Here is a 22,135-nt window from a genome sequence, read left to right on the forward strand (position 1 = left end):
GGAACAGCCCTCCACCCACTGCAGGCTGCTCCCTGTCTACTGGTTAACCATTGACATCCATATCAGTTACCTTTTTACATCCCTACTTCAAAGTAGATTTCTCCTCAATTCAGATTTGTAAAACAGTCCCCTTTTCCCAAATTGTGGATTTATCCGAAAATCAGTCTGTCACGGGAGAGGGGGAGAAGATGCAATATTACTTACCTTACAAAGTAGATAAGTCCATCAAGAGTCACAGTTTTTGGTGCAAAAGACCATGGAGGCAGCTGTCCACAGTTCACTAGGGACCAGAGGTCAGTTTCAGGGTCATAGCACTGTATAACCATGGATTCTTTGCCTGCTAGAGAGCCAATAGCAAAGAGTTTGCCACGACAAGATGTGGTAGAACAGTTGTCCATTGGATATGACATAGGCTGCAAAGCCTCCCAGGTGTCTATGGAGTGGTCGTAACGTTCTGTGCTGTCTGAGGCTATAATATACAACAGCCCATCCAAGACTGTAGAGCTGTGGTATTCTCTTGCTTTCAACATTGGAGACACTTCTGTCCACTCATTCACACTGGAGTTGTATCTCCAGACACAGTCATAAAGCCTTGATCCATCCGATCCTCCTAGAGAAGAGGGCACATTTCAGAAGTAAATATTTTGCAATATATCCCATTGTACATGAGGGGTGTTAAGAAAGACAGAGGAGGGGTTTAACGTAATAATTCAGCCTTATTGGGTATTCAAAAATGTTACGACTTTCTAATACTATATTGCTACTTCTCCAGCTTACTAACTACTAAAAATATTTAAGCACAGGAGGAAAATGGCGATTTGTTTCACAACAATTTCAAGGATAATGGTAACACAATCTCAAATTTTCTCCCTTTCCTATTTACAATCCCCACCATACATGTGACCAGAAAATTAATAGCTGTCAAAGTAATACAGAGCAACTTCCAACAACATTTAGCCAGCCAAGGTATGGATAAGGATCCAACTAACACTTCTACAATTGTTGAATAATTATCAGTGGAGCAATCCTACCATGCAAGCTTCATAAAGCAAAGAACAACCAGAGACACCTGACTGCACTTCACTACTGCTAACCATGCAAAGATCTACTTCTAAGTTTCCCCTTTACATCTCCTTTCCTCTGAGCTACAAGTGTAATATGAAATACAAAACAGTTATCCATGCATCTCCAGTGACAATAGCTCCTATATGCAAGTACAAGACTCTTGGAAGAAGTCAGCAAACACAAGGTGTGACACAAAATGCTTGGCATTAGAATTCCAGGTCAATCTATCTTACATTGTTTTTTAATACTACCATATGTAACTTACTTTTGTTAATATAAGGTTATTCTGTTTTAGCATATCATCATGCTTATAACATAACAAAAAGCATGGCTATGATTTAAGTCAAGTCAGAGATTGAACAGCTTTCTGTTTACTTGGGAGTACTCTAAAAGCCTCAGTATAATCACATCTGTTAAGAATGTGAATTTTGAGGACATGGTTATATGGTAAAAGACCTTGTGTAGATGCAGCAATACTGGTAAAAAGGTGTCTCATGCAGTATAGTTTATTTCAGTTTGAGTCCCTTTACACTGGTATAGCCACACCCACCCCGGGACTGAGGAGGGGTGGAGGATTGCTGCTTTATATTGGTATAGCTGAAGCAGCAAACTTGACAAACTGACAAGAGCCAGGAAGTACACTAAAGAAAGAAACAAAACTTTTGTCCTTTAATACCATAAACACAATGCTGTGCCAAGGTCAATGGCTTTAGAAGTTATTTACAGTCTGGAGTCTCAGCAGACTTCCTGGCATGTTTCCACCTTGGGTGTACATGGTGTACTTTGGGCTGCCTCCTTTGTTCTTTTCAATACATTCTGATTTTCCTCACTGTTCTCATCATAGCAAGAATTTAAAAACCATCCGAAATCAGACTCATACCCTGTTGTCTTGAGTAGACAATTGGGAAGTTACACCAACATGGGTCCTGAAATGCTGTCTACATGCTCACTACTATTAGCCATCATGAATCAGCTGCCTGTCTTGAGATCAGCTACTAAATCCGTCCCAAAACAAGAAATAACTTTGGGATAAGGAGTCCCTATTGCAAAATGAGAACTTGCTAAATGCTACCAACATCTAAATGGAACTTTAAACATGGTCCATCTGTGAAAAAAATCAAGAACCACTGCAGACAATCTAAATATTTGCACTAAAATGTAAACATTAATGTAACCACAAAGTGCTAGAGTCTCCTGGATAGTGGACTCCATATGTTAAAAATAAAGCGGCCAGGAAGTTCCTTCTCCACTCAGTCAAGAAAGTAATATATAGAGTTGAATACATTCTTATCTTCCTGTTCATGACTGAGTTGCAGGCTTATCATCCCTTGAGAATAAGTCTGCCCCATGAAGCCAGTTATACCCCCTAACAGCAGAATAACAAAACCATTTCAGTTTTACTCACACACTGCTTTAGCCTGTACTTAGAACCAACCACAGCATCCTGCAGTCTGTCAAAATAAAAACGAATACCTTTACGCTGACTTGTATGCAAGTCTCCAAACAGGACAAAACGTTACTGAACTGTGGGGATGCCGAGGTCCCTTTGAAACAGGCTGTTGCAATGTGTGTCTGCTTATGATGAATGCAACACACTCATTCAACATTTTCAGAGATGCCAAGGAATCATTTCCCCTACCATTTAGTATAGCAGCAGAACAGTTTGAGTCTTTACAACAAACATCCTAATTATGAAAGCTCATCTCACTTCATAGGATCTGTACTCTGCAAACAGGAAAAGCCATGCTTAGCTTATTCTGGGACTAACAGCAAAGAAACGAGGGAACTTTTTATAAAAATACTAGCGCTTTGAAAATTCAGGGATTGTATTTTTGGCCTTTTCTATAATTTGCCAACGCCACTGGATTGTTAAAACTAAAACCATCCCCCATCCCTTGCCAGACCTGGGCTTCCTCCAGACTAACGCCTAGCTTTGGCCCTCTCCCAGACAACACCCCTCGGTGCATCAGATCCAACATGCCTTGTCCTTACCAGTCACGTAGATGTCATTGCCTAGCGCTGCTATGCTGTAGCCGCCGCCCAGGTGCTCAGGAAACTCAGCCAGGTAGCGCCAGTGCCCCGTGCGCGGGTTGTAACAATCAACAGTGACCAGCTCATCACAATCACGGTCGCAGCCGCCAATGAGCACCAGGATCTCTGCCAGGCCGGTGGATGGTCGTGGCCGCATACGAGCACATGGCCCTCGGTCATGCCGGTCATAGCGGGCAGCCTGGAAGTCGCGGGCCTCCCGCAGGAGACGTAGGCAGGGTTGACACCGTGCCACCAAGGGCTCACCTTCCACATGTGCCAGTAGGTAGAAACGGCGCACAAAGGGCAAACGCACATGGGCCAGAAGTTGCGGCAGCAGCGGGGCGCGGGCAGCTGGGTCGGCACGTACCCAACGCAGTGCCAGCTGGAAGGCAGCTTCCTCCTTGGGCACACACAGCTCATCATCCCGCAGGTAGGAGATGAGCCGTGCCAATGGCAGCCGCTCCAACTGCGCACTCAGCTCACCCACGTGGCGCAGCACAAAGCGATGTGCAGCAGCCGCAAGGGCTGGGCAAGCAAAGGCCTCAGCAAAGTCTTGCATGTCCAGCGCGTTGGCTGGTTCCAGCTGCTGGGCCAGCCAAGCGCCACATGCCTCCTTCACAGCTGGAAACTGCAGTAGGTCAGCAGCACGCAGCAGCCGCTCCGCAATGTCGGGGCCCAGCCGTCCCACCCGACCAGTGTAGGCAAAGTCGAGCAAGAGTGCCAGGCACTCAGGATCCACCCCATGTAGCCGTACCCGCTCAGCTCGGGACTCCCGCAGTGACCCACCGAACATGGCACGGAAGTAGCCAGAAGCTGCGGCCAGCACAGCTCGATGTGCCCCAAACTCACAGCCCCCAGCCACCACCGTCACATCAAGCAGGCTCCTCTCAGAGCGCAGCGCACTCAGACCCCGTAGCAATGCCACGGCATGTGCGGATTCCCCGCCTCCTCCTGGGCTCGGTTCCATGATATGCCTAGGGAAAAGCAACACACGGCAGGTTAGCATAGGGCTTTGAAAGCACACATGGCCCTTATAAGGACTAGAGCCAGCTGTAACCACGTGTGGTTCCCACCCCCAATTCCCTGTCACCACCTCCTTAACTCCTAGTGGCCCATTGGGGCCAGGCGGCATCCACGGGCAGAGCCCACAGATTACTGTACATCCCGCCCCCTACATTCATATCAGGGACAGCTGTTCTAGTTTATAATATTCCTGTCAAAAGGGGAAAGGGGCCTCCCTAACTGATGCTATCCCAGCAGGGACTCAGCTTATACAGGGCTCTATAGAAATAACAGGGATTCGGCAAGCTTTCATCTGTGGTGCAGGGATTGCTTCTGTATAACTGCTTTGTCCTCCCAAAAGCAATTAGCAGAACATCACAATTCAAAATCAAGGCATGTGAAAAATCCTGTTCTGATTTTTTAAAATGTTGAAGACATTCAAGGTTGTTTGAAAACAGGTCTGGTGTATAGTTTTCAGTTCATCCACATTCATGATCTCAATTTGCTACAGTACAAACTTGCTGAGGAAGAAGAAAGGTTAGCAGGATAAATGCACAGCACATTCATGTATCACTGTTCTACTAGCCTTTCTAGGTTTTAAATATATACTTTGCCTGAATGCATCTAAAGTTTTTTCCTCTTCATTCTGATCCATCCCACTACCTAAAGACATTTTTGGGGACTGGTTATTACTGTCAGAATTTAGTAAAAGAAAGAAACGAACGTTACCGTAATTAATAATTATTTAAATGGACACTGAAAACAAATGGAATGTTACTGAAGAAATAAGTGATGGAATTTCTTATTCCACTTAGAGAATCTGCACTTGCAAAACACTGTAGTCTACAAAAACTGATTATTTTACTTTAGGTCACAAAATGTACATGGTGCAAAGAATCTCAGTTTCAAGCCAGAGTTTCTCAGTCCCGCCCCTCCGTAGAGAGTGTAAAAAATTGCCAACTATATTTCAAGTTGTCATGGCGGGGTATTGGGAAAAGTTTTCAATTAGCAATAATCACGCCTCAGATTAACCTCATTGGCTACGATACTGCCACTGTGCAAAGCAATATAACAGGTCAGCCCATACTGTTTCAGTTGCCTTTATAAGCACTGTGATACAAATAATACAAGCTGTAAATATTTTTAAAGAATCAGTAAAGACTGCTTTTGCATGCCTCCAATAATAGCAATCCCATTACTTGGCAAACATTTAATAAAATACAGAAAGTCAAGCTTGAGCAATCAAAATATATTACTCATCAGCCAAATACATTTGTTTTCTCATTTCCACCCTTCAAATCTTGCATTTCCCACTTGGAGATCTCTGACAATCCAAGTAAGAGAGCTTTTTGAATGCTTGGTTGAAGTTTAAAAAATGGGATAATTATATAGTCTTCAGAAATAAAATAAAATAAAATAAAGAGCACTTTATGCATCCCACTAATTGCACTATAAATGTATGTTATTAAAATGCTTTGCTAGATTCATTCTGCAGGACAAGTATTTTCCCTGAAATGCAACAAAATTAAACCTTTAAATGCCTGATTTCTTTGCACACTCCAAACACTCACTGCAGTCAGGGAAGCGAGAAGCTCTGTTCACACCAAAAACTCATTGGCAAGGACTATTGTACACATGCAAGAACGAAAATAACCCATAGAGAGTTAGTGTCTTTCACAAAATGCAATGCATGGTCTTTATGGGATTAAAGGAGCAAAAGTCCAGGCTAGCTGCCTTGCGGTGGGATAGCAATAGCTCCTTGTTCTGGCTTTAGCACCCATAACATACTCCTTACCGTGGTGTCCAACCAGTTCTGAAGCAGTAGCTACGACAGTGGCTACTGCTATAGCGAATTAACCACACTCAACCGGCTAAATAGACACATTGTTCAAGCCAACTAGCCACGTTCAACCGACCAAACAGCCACATTGTTCAAGCCAACTAGCCACACTTAACTGGCCAAAGAAGCACATGTGGCTAGCGTGTTGGACATGGCAGCCCTAAAGGGTATCTACTGTGGGACATTAACAAATAACAATTACAGCCACAGAGTAAAATGTCTCCACAAATGAAGTCCCTCATTGCAAGAATTCTAATGTAGAACTATATTAATTATGTATACTATATAGCCAGGAACAATTTAAAAAATGGAAGAAAAAAAAAAAAGGTTCAGCAAAGAGAAGCTATCCTGGAATCAGGAAAACTGAATAAACTGAACAGTATTTAAAACATTCCTACCTACATTCTTCAAATGTGGAGACGCAGCAAGATGAATTACGTAATGTGCTATTAAACTACTGCTCAGCATTTTTTACACTTCAGTCTCATAATAGATATTTTAGCAAGAATTCAAATTTAAAGTTTGTAAGAATAAGACTATCAGATTTGGGTTGAATGTTGACAGAGCACAGTCAGAACTGATTTAAATCAAAGTTTAAATCACAGATTTTAATCATGCTTTAGATAAAGAAGGCGAAAACCTTGGTTTAAAATTTTAATCTTGTTTTGCATTTGTACATTTTAGTTATTTTCTTAACGAAAAGTTGATTAATTGCGTGGTACCCAATTATGTAACATGGGTCTCTCCCTATATATAACCTTTACAATAAACTTGGTACTTTCTGCTAACCAGGAAGATACATTATGTGTATTCACATTTATTTAAGGAATTATGGAATTTAACACACTTATTTTGATTAATGTTTGCATTTTTGTATTGTGTTAAATGGTGAATGATGCATTGCCTCTTTACCCGATTGTTTTAATATACATGTCAAGCTTGAATTGGATGGAATTAAATGTAAAATGCATAAAAATGTTTTAAAATTGATAGATAAATAAAACTAGCTTAAAGTACTGGATATATGAGGACAAAAGTAAGTATCAAAATATGTTTGCCATTTAAAAATACAGACTTTTTGTTTAGTCACTTATTGAATTCAAACTGAATTTCTAGTAACATTTGTGGATCTGGGCCCATCCCCTTACAAATTTTAGATCTCATCCTCCCATACCTTATTTTTAATCACATATTGGAAGAGGAAAAAAAGTTTTACTGATTTTTCAGCTCCCAACCACCCTCTCAATTTTCAAACACCTAGTAACTCTACTGAACTAGATGAATTAACTGAAAACAAAATATTCTTTCTGTACCTGCAGAAGAAGCTACTATTAAAAAAAGTTGGCTTAGCACTTAAAATCTGGTTCCAGGTGTCCACTAGTTCAGTAGTTTGACTTCTTAAAAACTTTGGCAACACACGTGTACCAACTAATTTCTATTAAAATGGAATGTAATCAATTAAGAGATCATAGAATCATGGGACTGGAAGAGACCTCAGGAAGTCATCAAGTCCAGCCCCCTGCCTAAGGCAGGACCAATCCCAACTAAATCAACCCAGCCAAGGCTTTGTTAATCTGAGATTTAAAAACCTCTAGAGGTGGAGATTCCACCACCTCCCTAGGGAACCCATCCCAGTGCTTCACCACCCTCCTAGGGAAATCGTTTTTCCTAATATCCAACCTAGACCTCCCCCACTGAAACTTGAACCCATTGCTCCTTGTTCCGTCATCAGTCACTACTGTGAACAGCCTTTCTCCATCCTCTTTGGAACCTCCCTTCAGGAAGTTGAAGACTGCTATTAAATCCCCCCTCACTCTTCTCTTCTGCAGACTAAATAAGCTCCTCCTAAAGCACCCTAATATTCCATTCACCTTCATGGCTACAAGGGCAAACTGTTGACTCCTATCCAGCTTCTCATCCACTGTAATCCCCAAGTCTTTTTCTGCCAAACTGCTACTTAGCCATTCGGTTCCCAGCCTGTAACAATGCTTGGGATTCTTCCAACCCAAGTGAAGGACTCTACACTTGTCCTTGTTGAACCTCATCAGATTTCTTTTAGCCCAATCCTCTAATCTGTCTAGGTTACTCTAGACCCTATCCCTGCCCTCTAGCGTATCTACCTCTCCCCCTAGTTTAGTGTCATCCGCAAACTTTGAGGGTGCAATCCATCCCCTCATCCAGGTCATTAATAAAGATGAACACAACTGGCCTAGAACGGATTGTTGGGGCACTCCGCTAGAAAGCGACCATCAACCTGACATCAAGCCATTGATCACTACCCGTTGGGCTTCAACAGTCTAGCCAGTTTTCTATCCATCTTACAGTCCATTTATCCAATCCCTACTTCCTTAACTTGCTGGCAAGAATATTGTGGGAGACCGTATCAAAAGCTTTGCTAAAGTTAAGGTATATCACATCCACCGACTTGACCATATCCACAAAGCCAGTTACCTCACCATAGAAGCTAATCGGATTGGTCAGGCACGACTTGCCCTTGGTGAATCCAAGTTGACCATTCCTGATCACTTCCCCCTCTTCCAAGTGCTTCAAAATGGATTCCTTGAGGATCCCCTCCATAATTTTTTTGGGGACTGAGGTAAGGCTGACTGGTCTGTAGTTCCCTGGATTGACCTTCTTCCTTGTTTTAAAAATGGGCCCTCCACTTGCCTTTTTCCAATCATCCGGTATCTCTTCCGATCTCCATGAGTTCTCAAAGATAACGGCCAAAGGCTCTGCAATGACATTTGCCAACTCCCTCAGTACCCTCGAATGCATTAAATCCGGACCCATGGATTCATATATGTCTAGCTCTTCTAAATAGTTCTTAACCTGTTCTTTCTCCACCAAGGGTTGTCCACCTCTTTCCCATATTGTGTTGCCTGGTGCAGTAGTCTGGGAGCTGACCTTGTCTATGAAGATAGAGGCAAAGAAAGCATTGAGTTCTTCAGCTTTTCCCACGTCATCTGTCACTAGGTTACCTCCCTCATCCAGTAAGGGCCCCACACCCCCGCTCTGGTCACCCTCTTATTCTACATGCCTGTAGAAACCTTTCTTGTTACCCTTCACATCCCTTGCTAGCTGCAATTCCAATTATGCTTTAACCTTCCTGATTACTCCCCTGCATTCTCAAGCAACATATTTATACTCTTCCCTAGTCACCTGTCCAAGTTTCCACTACTTGTAAGCTTCCTTTTTGTGTTTAAAAGATGTTAGTACATTTAGACTTAACACAGATTGACAATTTCAATTTAATCTTAAATATTTTTTTCTAAAATATGTATTTAAAATGTAAACAAATCTGATTCAAATGAATTGAAATTTTTTAAAGATCACTGATATTTCCACTCTAAGAGAACATGATAATTGTTATAAATACCATTACCTATTCCTGCAGCCATACCATCTCAGACTGGTATTTTGTCAGATATGACAGTTAAGCAGTATTAGCCTGGTCAATATTTGCATGGGAGACCACCATTTGCATCCAAAAGAGAAATCCAAGGGATGGCGGAAGTGACATGGGTGCTTTAAGACTCATAGTTCATCCCTCTGAGTTAGTGACCAGGGTCTAAGCACTATGGACCTGTGAAACTATGAGCCCAGAGGGGCAATCTCAAGCCCAAGACCCTGACCAATTTTAGTCACATAAGCCCTGTGCATTTTTGCACAACTTGAAGTGTTAAGGTTAAGGTCCTGGCTAAATTCTAACTCGTATTTACATGGTCTTTTAAAATGCCCCCATGTGTATTAAACTTGTTTTTTTCTTTGCTATGAAAATTCAGCTGTCTTAATGGCTGTTGCATTTCACTCTGGCAAGTTAAATGATCTCTGTTCACAGTAAATCTAAATAATCTAAGTATCCTATATAATGTAAATATATAGCTTATAGGATGCAAGAGTAATTAGGATTCATTTAAAGAAAACTATTTTAATACTAATTTATCATTACATTAAAGAATTGAAATACAGCAAAAAATATAGAAAATAATTTAAACAAGAAGGAAAGGTAAGTTCCTACAAATACCAGACAGTGCAATTTAAGATACAAATAATCAGGGCTCGCCGAATGGCAGCTAGCCCCACTCGCCAACCACGCTGTCCGGCGATCTGTGCATCCGCAGATTGCCTGAACCCAGCTCTTCCGGGTTACAATCTACTCGCCACGGGTGAGTAGATTGTATAATTTGTCAAGCCCTACAAATAATAATAAGACCCTGCTCATAGGCACCGTAACTGAGATCAGGTCCACACTATGCAAGGCACTATATGAGCAAAGGTTAAGTGGTTTCTGTCCTGACCAGTTTACAATGTAGCAGAAAAGATAAAGGATGGAGAGGGGAGGGGTATCATGTACAAGCAGAGTAAACACATTCTGCAAATGTTATGTTAGCACCACAAGAAGCAGAGGAAGTTCCCGTGAAGGAATCAGAGAAAAGGAAAGGAGAACAGGCACTGAAGGGGCCTGGGATAAGTAAAGGGAGAAAAGGGGGGAGGGGGAGAAGAACAGGAGCATGGTGAAATGAGGTTGAAGTAAAGTTACTGAAAGTAGGAAACGGACAACTAATCACCAAAGGGGAAAAACTGTCTAAAGAATTTTGACTGAGGCACTTGGGGTTGTTAAAAGTGGTGGGCTCATATAAGTGGTCTGGACCGTAAACTAGTAATGAAATATTATGTGCATTTGTGGTTTTGTTGTGTTTTTAATATTCTAACATCTTAGATAGATATCTTGAATACATTTAAGAAAAAGAGAAAGCTGTATCACCTTTACACAGGAACTATTAATCAGTCCAGAGGAATAGCTGTAACATGTAAAGGAAGGGCAACTGATATTGGGGCATTAACTAATGTCTGAGTCAGCATTATAACAGTCTTTCTCCAGTTCCTATTGGGCAGCAGACTTGGTTTCAAGTTAGACAAGATTAAGTGTATTCTGCAAAAGTCTATCAGAGTAGAAGATATGATTGTGTAGAGCTAGCACAATGACTTGTCTCATTTCCTAAACCTAAGAATAGAAGAACAGCCATACCGGGTTAGACCAAAGGTCCATCTAGCCCAGTTATCCTGTCTGCCAATGGTGGCCAATACCAGATGCCCCAGAGGGAGGGATCACAACAGGTAATCCTCATGTGATCCCTCCAGGGCCAACTTATCCATTTGGGCCCACGATACTTTTAGAGGCCCACGAAAATGTTTTAATTTTTTTCTCACATCAGAAAAAAATGAAACTTTTAGGGCCCATGAAAATCTATTAAATTTTGCCTAAAACAGAAAAAAAATGTTGAAGTATTTAAAGTTATATCAAAAATAATTTTTAATATTGATATTATGGTGGGAGGGGCCCACGAAAGTCATAATGCAGCCCTGGATCCCTCCCTTCACCCCCCACCAGAGAAACAGAGGACAGGGACACCATTCCTTCCCACACTCTGGCTAATAGCCATTGATGGACCTAACCTCCATGAATCTATCTAGCTCTTTTTTGTACCCTGTTAAAGTTCTAACCTTCACAGCATCCTCTGGCAAGGAGTTCCACAGGTTGACTGTGCACTGAGTGAAGAAAACTTCCTTTTGTTTAAAACCTGCTGCCTATTATTTTCATTTGGTGACCCCTAGTTCTTATATTGTGGGTGTAGTAAATAACTTTTCCTTATTCACTTTTTCCACACCAGTCATGATTTTATAGACCTCTATCATCTCCCCCCTTAGTCTCCTTTTTTTCTAAGCTGAAAAATCCAAGTCTTTTTACTCTCTCTTCATATGGGACCTGGTCCCAAACCCCTAATCATTTTTGTTGCCCTTTTCTGAGTGTTTTCCAATGCTAGTATATCTTTTCTTAGATGAGGTGACCACATCTGTACACAGTATTCAAGATGTGGGTGTACCATGGTTTTATAGAGGGGCAATAAGGTATTTTCTGTCTTAGTCTCTATCCCTTTATTAAGGATTCCTAACATTCTATTTGCTTTCTTGACTGCCACTACACACTGAGTGTGCAAAATACCAAAAACATTATAAAATAAAACTCTCAGTCCTGAGCTAATCCCAAAGAACTAGAAAAATAAAAATGAACCAATCAGACAAGACATCTTACAGAGTTACATAAAACAGATACGCTGATAGTTCTTTCTGGAAGAAACTGAACCCTGCTGAAGAAAAGCAGTGGAATTGCTAAATGGGCTAGCCTGGAAAAGTAATGCATTGTCCAAGAGGAAAGCATGATGTTTCTGAGGAGACATAGACTGAGTGTCTGTAATATTTAACAAACAGCAATTTTGTTTCTTAAAATAAGTTGTTATAAAAAAATTCTATGTATCTTCCTCTAGTGATTTGCAGTTTACTCTAGCACCGTAATACATAAAACAAAGAAAACCAGCAACTTAACCCTTGTTGTATAGCAATTAGCAGATATATTTTCCAGAGCTGTACAAATTCATACACATATGATCACTGTTATTTGCCTAAGTTCTGTTTCAGGGGGAATCATCTTTCCTCCTCTCCTTGCCCCAAAAGGGAGAAGGGAATTCAGCCTTTATGGCTCATTCAATCATTGACCTCTCTGCACACATTGCCAAGGGAGAGACCAATTAGTAATGTTTTTTTTTAATCTTGATGTCCACACTGGGAAAATCATTGTAAATCCTCCCTCCACCCTTCTTTTTCAGACCACCATATAGACATCCAGTGTGACCTGCTTTCAATGATTAACTCAGTTTAGAAAACAATTTCAGGAGTAAGATACTATCTGCTCTGAATCCTGAATTGTTAGAGAACAAACCTCGATTAATAGACCTGTAAGAAAAGCTGACAGTAGCAATAAACCCAAGCTGATGATGCTAAATTTAGAATGTAATGACACAGTTTATCAAGACCAGTAGCACAAACTTTCCCACCTAAAGTAATGTACAAAGTTAAGCTCCTAGTTAGATTGCTGTACTTGTGATGTGGCTAAGGTCAGAGTGTCTTTCCAATCAGGGGAGCATAGTCAGTGTACTAAGAGTCTTTCACTTTCTTGTTCTTGCAAATAATGTGTTTCTTTTAAAAAATAAGTAGGTTTTCATCAGGACTGAAAAGGAATCAGTTCCCATTTACAAACAAATATTAGGACATTTGTCACATCTCATTTCTAAATTATTTTTCAGAAGTGCTTTGGCAGAGAGTGGATTCTTTACCAATATCTGTACACTGCAAGGAGCAAAACTCAAGTTGCTCTCAATGCCTCCCTTTCCTCCTTGATGAGCTTACCTGTTGCTTACTGGATGCTTAGGATGTGATGGCCTGAATTCCAGGGCAATGCAACTAACTGTGCAGGTAAACAGGAATAAAGGCAATACTGCTCCTTGCCTGTAAACGGACCGGACACAGCGCGATCAGCAACAGCATTCCCGGCTGGGAAATAGGTGCCAGGCGCTAGGTTACGGTCACAGACAGGCTGCGGCAAGAAAGCCAAGAGTCTCGTTAGGCGTGTGAGGGCGGAAGGGCGCTGCAGCTAGACCGGCCCGCTCGGGGTTATTCCGATGAGAGCCCCAAGCGCTCGCAGGAGCGGGGAGCCCCGGGACGCGGGAAAGGCCCCTTGGGGCGCCGAGCGGCCGGAACGCGGAGAGCAGCGCCGAGCCCCGGGCTGGCACCAGCGCAGCTGAGACACGCCGCTGAGGCGAGGAGCCGCCGGCCCCGATCCGCGCGCGCTTACCTCAGGCAGGGGAGCGCCGCGGGGCAGGCCCAGGGGAGGAGCCGGCGCCCGAGGCACAAGAGAGCCACGCGCCGCCGCCACAGCCCCCCTCGCCCGCGGCCTGAGGGGCGCGCAAGGCATGTCGGGCGGTGTAGTTCTCCCCGGGACTCCCACTCCCGGCAGCCCCCGCGCCCCGCCCCGCCCGAGCTGCTCGCGGGGACGGAGAACTACAGCTCCCGGCAGCCCCTCTGCCTCACGCGGCCCCGCCCCCTGCCCCCCTCCCTCCCTCCCTCCCGCCGGTACCGGGCGGTTCGCGGCTCGGCGCTGCCAGGCGAGATCGCGCGGATTGGTCGGGATCGGGCCCGCGCGCCGAGCGGCCCCTGGACCCGCCTGCGCTGGGACATGGACCCCGAGCCCCGCGCCTCCCCCTTCCCCCCTGAGGTGAGCCCGGGGCCCGGGACCTGCTCCACGGCACCCCCCCTCCGGCAGCCGCAGCCCCACGGCCCCCCCCGGGATCCGCCACCCCGGGGCCCCGCCCCCCCGGCAGCCGCCCCCCCCCCGGGATCCGCCACCCCGGGGCCCCGCCCCCCCCGGAATCCCTCTCCGGGATCCGCCACCCCGGGGCCCCGCCCCCCCCAGGCAGCCGCCCCCCCCCCGGGATCCGCCACCCCGGGGCCCCGCCCCCCCCGGAACCCCCCTCCGGGATCCGCCACCCCGGGGCGCCGCCCCCCCAGGCAGCCGCCCCCCTCCGGGATCCGCCACCCCGGGGCCCCGCCCCCCCCGGAATCCCCCTCCGGGATCCGCCACCCCGGGGCCCCGCCCCCCCCCAGGCAGCCGCCCCCCCCCGGGATCCGCCACCCCGGGGCTCCGCCCCCCCCGGGATCCGCCGCCCCCCCCCGGAATCCCCCTCCGGGATCCGCCACCCCGGGGCCCCGCCCCCCCCGGAATCCCCCTCCGGGATCCGCCACCCCGGGGCCCCGCCCCCCCCGGAATCCCCCTCCGGGATCCGCCACCCCGGGGCCCCGCCCCCCCCCAGGCAGCCGCCCCCCCCCGGGATCCGCCACCCCGGGGCTCCGCCCCCCCCGGGATCCGCCGCCCCCCCCCGGAATCCCCCTCCGGGATCCGCCACCCCGGGGCCCCGCCCCCCCCGGAATCCCCCTCCGGGATCCGCCACCCCGGGGCCCCGCCCCCCCCGGAATCCCCCTCCGGGATCCGCCACCCCGGGGCCCCGCCCCCCCGGCAGCCGCCCCCCCCGGAACCCCGCTCCGGGATCCGCCACCCCGGGGCCCCGCCCCCCCGGCAGCCGCCCCCCCCCGTAACCCCTCTCCGGGATCCGCCACCTCGGGGGCCCGGCCCCTCCCCCCCTCCTGCAGCCGCCACCCCGGGGTCCCGCCCTCCCCCTCCGGGATCCGCCACCCCGGGGTCCCGGCCCTTCTTCCACCCCCTTCGGGACTCCACCCCGGAATCTGCCATCCCACAGCCCCGCTCCTTCCCCCCCCCCCCCCCATCTGCCACCCCGGCGTCCCTCCCCCTCTTCACGATCCGCTCCCCCGCCCCTCCCCCTCCATGATTCGCCACCCACCCGAGGGAGCTTCTACTTAGAGCCAGCACAGGGACTTGGCCCCTCCCCCTAAAGGGATTTTTCACCCCCCCCCCCTTCTGTGCATCCACCTCATGGCCCCTGGCCCTACCCCTTCAGAGATCTCACTCCCCCCCACCTAGGGCTGGGCCCCTCAGAGATCCCCTGCCTAGGTTTCTGACCCTCCTTCCCTCTCCTCCTAAACTCTCTTGGCCTCAGCCAAGAATTCTACCCCCCCCCACCTGTCTTTCACGCTGGGCTCTGACCTTCGTTCTCAGAAATTCCCCCTCTTCTGTCTTGTGGGGCTGCCCTTCCAGCTCAGAAACCATGGCTGGGGGCCCTTGCTGAACTTGTCCCCCTCTACACCTCTCCATATCCTTAAAGAGACATTTCTTGCCCCCTCTCCCCATGTGAGCACCCCCATCACTGGATTTAATCCCCTCTTCCCTCTGCCCAGGAGAGTCCCTCATCCAATTATCTGGCCCCCTTTTGAAGTTTTCCACCCCTTGTCTGTTGTCTAATCCCCCCCATCACAGATGGAAAAGACTGTAGTTGCTACTCATGCAGGAATGGCTTCTTTGCACACTGACTGTGTCCAGTGCAGATAGGGAAATAAGTAAGTTTGCAGGTAGGGAGAAGGTTGGGGGAGAGGATTTCTCAGCAGCCCTTCTTGCTTCTTGATCATTCAATTCAAAGTGTGGGTTGGGAGATACACATATCCTTGAAATTCATTTGTCTTTCACAGGGGTGGGATGGAAGCATTATAATGAAATTGGACATTGTGAGGTGCTTTGGTGTCTCAGTAAAAACAAAAACAAAAAAAACCTGTAACCTTTGAGGAAATACTCAGTGTCCAGGTAGACTCCATCTATAGTTGCCCTGCTGTTTCCAGGAGCTTTGAATTCTGAGTGAGAACCATGATGTAAATTTTGCCCCAGAAAGAGAACAGTAATTGGTGGATTTAACTTAGCAGTTACATTAACAGGGTCTGCAGACTTCACAGTATCCAAACAGCTGTTTTAGTGACTGTTTAGCTTCTTCCTAGTCTCTGATAGCTTACTTTAAAGAAGCATTTTGTTCAATACTATAATAGATCCCAAAGCTATTAGAAGCCACCTGTGGAGACAGGCATATGGAAATACTTAGAAGGGGAGCCAGACAAGCCTGAGAATTAAATACCCGTAGCCTATGAGTACAAGTCCTTATGCTGTCTATTTTGGCATTACAGCTGGTTTGTTGAAAAATCTCATTCTAATGTCCTGGTTGCTGTCTCTTTAACAGGATTTTTCTCCCAGCTCCAAGAAACATAGAACTGTGGAAGATTTCAACAAGTTTTGTACCTTTGTCTTGGCATATGCTGGCTACATCCCCTATCCACAAGAGGTAATCGTGCAGCAATTCAGTCCTTACTTTATTTCAGGTCCACCTTGCTCTAGCTAGTGCTGTTGAGAGGTTAATGTTACCAGGGTGACAAGCATGGTATAAATACCTCAACAGCTAAAGGGGATGTGTTTGAGGGGTAGAGTCCTGTAAACAATCCTGATGGGACAAAAATGAGGCCACTGGCCTGTGATATTTCAAACCAAAGCATGGAACTTGGCATGGAACTGGATATTGTCAGCCTCCCAGCCAAGGAGCCAGTGTCCCTACACTTATAAAGTTAAATGTAATCCTCAGGCTCCTGGAATATGATGTGAGCTCTTCTTTAATCAAAAGTGAGGCAGTCCAAACCTCTGTCTTGCTTGAGGGGACAGACAGAAGTATAAAGGTCAGTAAGTACCATTGCCATTGAAATGATTGTATTGGTGAATGATTTCTGTGCAGTGTGAAATTCTACATTAGAGGTCTTCATGCCAGAGTCCTCCCTCCTTGCATCCTAAGCCTAGGTAGCCACAAACTTCAGATTGCTGCACTGCCTTTGAAATGAGCCAGTTGTTTTCCTGGCCTGGAATTCCCAACAGAGGCTTAGGATACAAAGCCCATGGAAGGACATGGGGTAGCACAGCACGTTCCTGAAAACTATGGAATAGGCAGCCGTACCTGACCGGGGCCACAGGTAAGGATGAGAATGGGTCAATAACTTAGGCTAGTGACTGAGTGACAGTTGAGTAAGTGGAGATTCTCTGATTTGTCGTGAGCCTATTCTGACAGGTGTAGATCCTTCCCCACCCTCCCTCACTTCAAAAAGGGGAGTGTAAGAAGTGGTTATTTGAGGTTTCCTATCAACTCTACAATGATACTCACATCTGGTCTCTTAATATTTGCTAGGAGACCCCCTTGAGGAGCAGCCCCAGCCCCCCCAATAGTACTGGAGGTACCATCGACAGTGATAGCTGGGACCCCCGATTCTGTGACCTCCATTCTGCTGTCTCCCTGCCAGTCAAGAGCAGAAAGAGCTTTAGTCAGCTCAAGCGAGCAAAACCATACGTTTCCCTATTCCAACGGGCAAAACCTAGCAACTTCCTGCCAGAGCGAAAGCAAACTGATAAGATCAGAAAGAAGAAAAAGCTGAAGAGAAGAGAAACCGAAGTGCCTGTGGAAGAAGAATATGGGGGGGAACTGCTGAAGCTGGAGACGGAGGATTCTTATGTTGAGACCCCCGTGAGTCCCTCATCTGAGGGCGATCCTCAGTCTGTGACCGACCATTGCTCAGCATGGGACTCTGACACTCCCTCCAGTGTCTCATACCCTCCTGAGGCTTCTGAGCAGGGCATGGAAATGCAGAGCGTGGGCAAACGCACGGTCATACGGCAGGGCAAGCAGGTTGTGTTTCGGGATGAGGATGGCACTGGTGATGATGAGGACATTATGGTGGATTCAGGTAAATGGCCCTGCAAATGAGAGATTTGTTCAGATTGGTATCATAGGTGGCTGTCATCTGTCTATCCAGTATGTCATTAGCAATCCACTCCTTTATAAAATGGGATAGTGCAGATCTGTATCCTGTACGGGTTGAGTGAAATTCACTGGGGTTTGCAAAGCACAGCCAGCTCTTTGGGTAGAAACGGATAGAGAAGACTAAGCACCTGAATTAAGTTGTCCAGATTCTGAGGTGAGGGTTTCTGTCCCTAGGCTGTGCTTTCTGAGAGGCCTAATGTAAAATGGGACAGAAGATTGGAAGCTAATATTGGGAGTAGAACCCTTTTGGTTCCATATTTACCTTTTGGGATTGCTGAGATTCTGTCTTGGAGCAAGGTCCAGGGGGCAGTACTACAGCTTCCAGCATGCCCTGGAAAGATGTTCACCAGCCTGCTGGATTTGGGTCCCAGCACTGGACCCTGAGCTCTCTTTTCCTGACTCTGAGCGGAGTTCAGGCACTGTTTCTGCACACGCTTTCAGGGTGCACGTTTACTTTGTAGTGCCCTTTTCTGAAAGCCTAGGCCTTGAAACGAGGTCTGTATTCCCTGAAACTCCCCAGTTGCTCTAACCATGTGGGCATTCTGGCTTCCAGTTCACTGCCTCAGGGACACGTGAGCATTGAAGCAAATGAACACACACATTTTCCAGCAGGTTTCTAACAATATTACTCTTTACTTAGACAGCACAAGAAACACCGATCTAGGCAAAATAAAAACCGCTACACACCAGTCCCTGCTTCACTTTTTTCACCACTTTTGAGTGTTCTTTGGGATTTGGATCAGCATCCTTTCAGGGTGTCCAAGATACTCCTCATGCAGCTCCTGGCTTCTTCATAATATGGAGTATCTTTCTCTCCTGCAGGCAGCTCCCTCCAGCCTTAGCTGGTACTAATTTCCAAAAGATCCTTCTACTACAAAAGCCATGCCCCTTTGTTGCTGCCTCCTGCCCCAAGTTTCCTTTGTCTCGCTGGCCAGCCCAGTCTGTTTTGAAGGGCTCTAACCACACCTCATCTCTTTGTTCCCTCCATTGGGGAAATTCCGTTCCTTCAAACTAATCTTCTGCAGAGATGGAGGAAAAATGATGCAGTTACTCCTTTGATCTGTTCAGGGGTTGGCAGGCTTTATTGACTGACCTGTTTATAGACCAACATGCAGGGTCTACTCCCATCTCATTTGCATAAGGAATATAAGGCAAGAACATGATACAGTGTATTATACAAGCATCAATGTACCGAGTTCATAATCACAAACAGAACTTCTAGGCTACATATTGATAGATTCCCCAAATCATCACAGAGCTGGTAGGGACTGCCTTCTTCTATCTAAACCAAGGAGGAAATTCAGCACCAAAAGGGAGAGGATGGCATGCAGCAGAAGGAAAGAAGTCATAGTTTTAATTCATTGTTTTTTCCTTCCAGATGATGATTCCTGGGATCTTGTCACCTGTTTCTGCATGAAACCTTTTGCTGGACGGCCAATGATTGAATGCAATGAGTGTCACACCTGGATCCACCTCTCCTGTGCCAAAATCCGCAAATCAAATGTGCCAGAGGTGTATGTATGCCAGAAGTGCCGGGACTCCAAGTTTGATATTCGCCGCTCAAACCGCTCCCGGACAGGTTCGCGCAGGCGCTTTCTGGACTAGCGGAGGAACTACAGAGATGGCTTACTGCTCGGGCAGATGAGCCATGCAAAACTCAGAACTCCAGCCAGGGGGGCAAAGAGAGCTCCTCTGAACTGCAGTTGGCTCAGGCAAAAGTGACAGTGTGAACAGACATGAGGTGTTCAATGTCTGAGTGCCAGGGCTGGGAGAGGCCTGCTGGCCAAAACTTCTGCTAGAGGCTGATTATCTATAGCAGGGACGTACTAAATACCCCTGGTTCAGTGGGGTTTTGTCAAGTTCAGACTGTGAATGGGATGATCATTTGAGAATACTGCCTTTGCCGCCTATCAATGTTCATCCTACTGGGAAAGCGCTAAGCAAGTGCAAGGCTTCTAGGTGCTGAAGAAAATAATCATCCTCCGAAGCAGGAGTAGGAGGACGGAAATCTCTGGAAAGTCTGAAAGTAAACAGCCATACATTCTAGTTTCACTGTAATACTAGACTTGCCCATTGGTCCAAAAGAATTTCTGAAGGCTCCTTCAGAATGAGCTTGAATGCACACTGAACTCATGTGACCTGCCTCCTCTTCAGCTGGGTAGCGGGAGAGTATCCACTCACTTCTATGATTTGGCTTTGTTTCTGGTAAAAACAGTAATTTCCCACAGCTCTCTGGATTGTTGGCTTTAAAGGGGAGACGCAGGGTTTTCTTTGTTTCCTGGGGAGGGAAGGAGGGCTGTGCTGGAAGTAGACATGTCAATTTTCTTCCTTAATTGAGCTGAGTCCTCTTAAAATCATTGTCATGATTGTGTTTTGCAAGAGCAGCTCAAACATAAGGTTGTTCTGTGCTTCCATCCACTCTGTTCCACGGCCCCGTGTGGTGGCTCATCTCAGACAGAAAAGCATTGTTCTGAGACACCAATTCCCTTCCCTCCTCCAGCCTGGAAGTCGAGCTTGGCTACACAGTGGGCCTTGAAAAATTAAAACCTGGGAATTCAGAATGGCCTGGTTTGGATTTGGGCGGTTCCCATGTGAGCACTAGGGCTGGAATTACCTGCATTTTTAATACTGTTTCCTGAGCTGGATTTGTAAATGGGAAGACTAGAAAATCTTTCAACAGGTTTGTATGCCCCTCTACAGATAGGAGCAAATGCATGCAGTATGGCATCCAGCCCAACCCTGTAGAGGTGGCCTGTGCACCTGGCAAGGTGGGCTGCAGTTGAGAGAACACTCCAGAGCTGCAGAGGATAAGGGAATGCATCAGCACCAGAAAACGTTCCTATCTCGTGACTACCCTTTTAGGTAGCAGTGAGGGGACAGTGGACGCAGGGCTAGAGAATGTTTCAGGGAAACGAGACTAGTATATGAGGCCACTGAGGTGTAGGCGCTTTCCTTCTAATGACCAAACTGAAAATATATTGTATTTATTGCACAAACTGGATATTTGTTCTTGAGAGAATTCTCCTAAGTTGTATGATGCTTAATGAACAATGGACGTTCTGTCCTGTCAGCCTATTAGATGATCTGGAGTCACTAGTTGGCATTTTTTTATATCTGAAAGAAGACAGAACTGCCAGGAATCAATGCAGCAGATGATCTGTATCAGACTGTCGCCTTATTGAATACTGATTTATCAGGAAATACATCCTGGCAGTGTCAGGGACCCTCCTTGGGACACTTAACACGAGGCTACACAGATCACTAGAACAGCCTGTATATCACTGCCCTGCAATGCCCAGGGGCTTGATGAGATGGGACCATTACTATAGAACGGCACTGTTTTATTTCACTGTCCATTCTAAAACTTGGTGCAGTTTGAAAAGCCCATCAAGTGAATTTGATTTCTAGATGCAGCAATTGAAATCTAATTTTATAAACAGCTCCACTTAAATCTAAGAGAGTGATGACACACTACATACCAGAAACGAAATGGACCCAGCACTTTGCCCAAGATTTGCCTGGTAGGGCTGTCTTCTGCCACCAGATAAATAACCAAAGTTCCCAAGTGTTGCAGATTTCACGCTGCAAGGTAGGCGGCTTTGGAAGAAATCTGCTCAGTCGTGTAAGGGTTTAGCCTGATGTCGAGGTGTCTGCAGTACACCTGGATCGCTGCAGGCTGAAAAGCAAACTGCTGCGTGAGCTGCCTGTCTCAGCGGTCACCCCAGCCGGCGCGTGCCAGCCCGCCTGTTGCCATGGCAGCGGAAGGGTGTCCGAGCCCCCCCCCCCGTGACTCCAGTTCCCCGTTAGTTATTTCAGCGAGTGGCGCTTGTCTCGCGCGCAGAGCCCGGCACGAGCGCGGACCCAGCTCCAGCCGGCGGGAGGGGCCCGGGCGCAGCCGCGGGGGGAGGGGCGCCGCGGAGCGGTTTGACGGTGACGAGCAGGAGGGGAGGGGCAGGGCCCCTGGCGGCGCGATGCATGCTGGGAGCGGCGGCCCTTGCGGACAGTGTTTCACTCGCCGTGCCCGGGGGGCGGGGGAGAGAGAGACCAGCGC

The 22,135-nt window shown here is 46.8% G+C and overlaps 2 protein-coding genes and 1 non-coding gene across 5 annotated transcripts in view; 1 reads left to right on the top strand and 2 right to left on the bottom strand.

Moving 5' to 3' along the window:
* KLHL21 (kelch like family member 21) overlaps nt 1–14,011 on the bottom strand; it is a 25,703-nt gene extending 11,692 nt beyond the window's left edge. Inside the window, exons 1-4 of one of the 3 annotated variants that reach the window (XM_075906132.1) lie at nt 13,911–14,011; nt 13,184–13,282; nt 3,058–4,070; nt 205–610 (exon numbers count right to left, since the gene is read on the bottom strand). In XM_075906132.1, coding sequence (XP_075762247.1) covers nt 205–610; nt 3,058–4,070; nt 13,184–13,282; nt 13,911–14,011 — 1,619 coding nt within the window. Of the gene's footprint in view, nt 1–204; nt 611–3,057; nt 4,071–13,183; nt 13,283–13,628; nt 13,757–13,910 lie in introns of those variants that run through there. The other 2 variants (XM_075906135.1, XM_075906133.1) reach the window with 2 other exon arrangements.
* Nucleotides 5,030–5,164, bottom strand: LOC112545813 (U4 spliceosomal RNA). Its single transcript, XR_003089347.1, has one exon. It is a non-coding gene; the product is annotated as a U4 spliceosomal RNA (small nuclear RNA).
* Nucleotides 13,915–21,755, top strand: PHF13 (PHD finger protein 13). Its single transcript, XM_075906139.1, has 4 exons — nt 13,915–14,048; nt 16,468–16,569; nt 17,455–18,007; nt 19,463–21,755. Exons 1-4 carry the CDS (start codon nt 14,010–14,012, stop codon nt 19,687–19,689), a joined length of 921 nt encoding a protein of 306 aa, XP_075762254.1. The 5' UTR covers nt 13,915–14,009; the 3' UTR covers nt 19,690–21,755.
* The last annotated feature ends 380 nt before the right edge of the window (nt 21,756–22,135 follow it).

This window comes from Pelodiscus sinensis, chromosome 23 (genome assembly GCF_049634645.1).
Source record: "Pelodiscus sinensis isolate JC-2024 chromosome 23, ASM4963464v1, whole genome shotgun sequence".
NCBI classification, from domain to species: Eukaryota; Metazoa; Chordata; order Testudines; family Trionychidae; genus Pelodiscus; species Pelodiscus sinensis.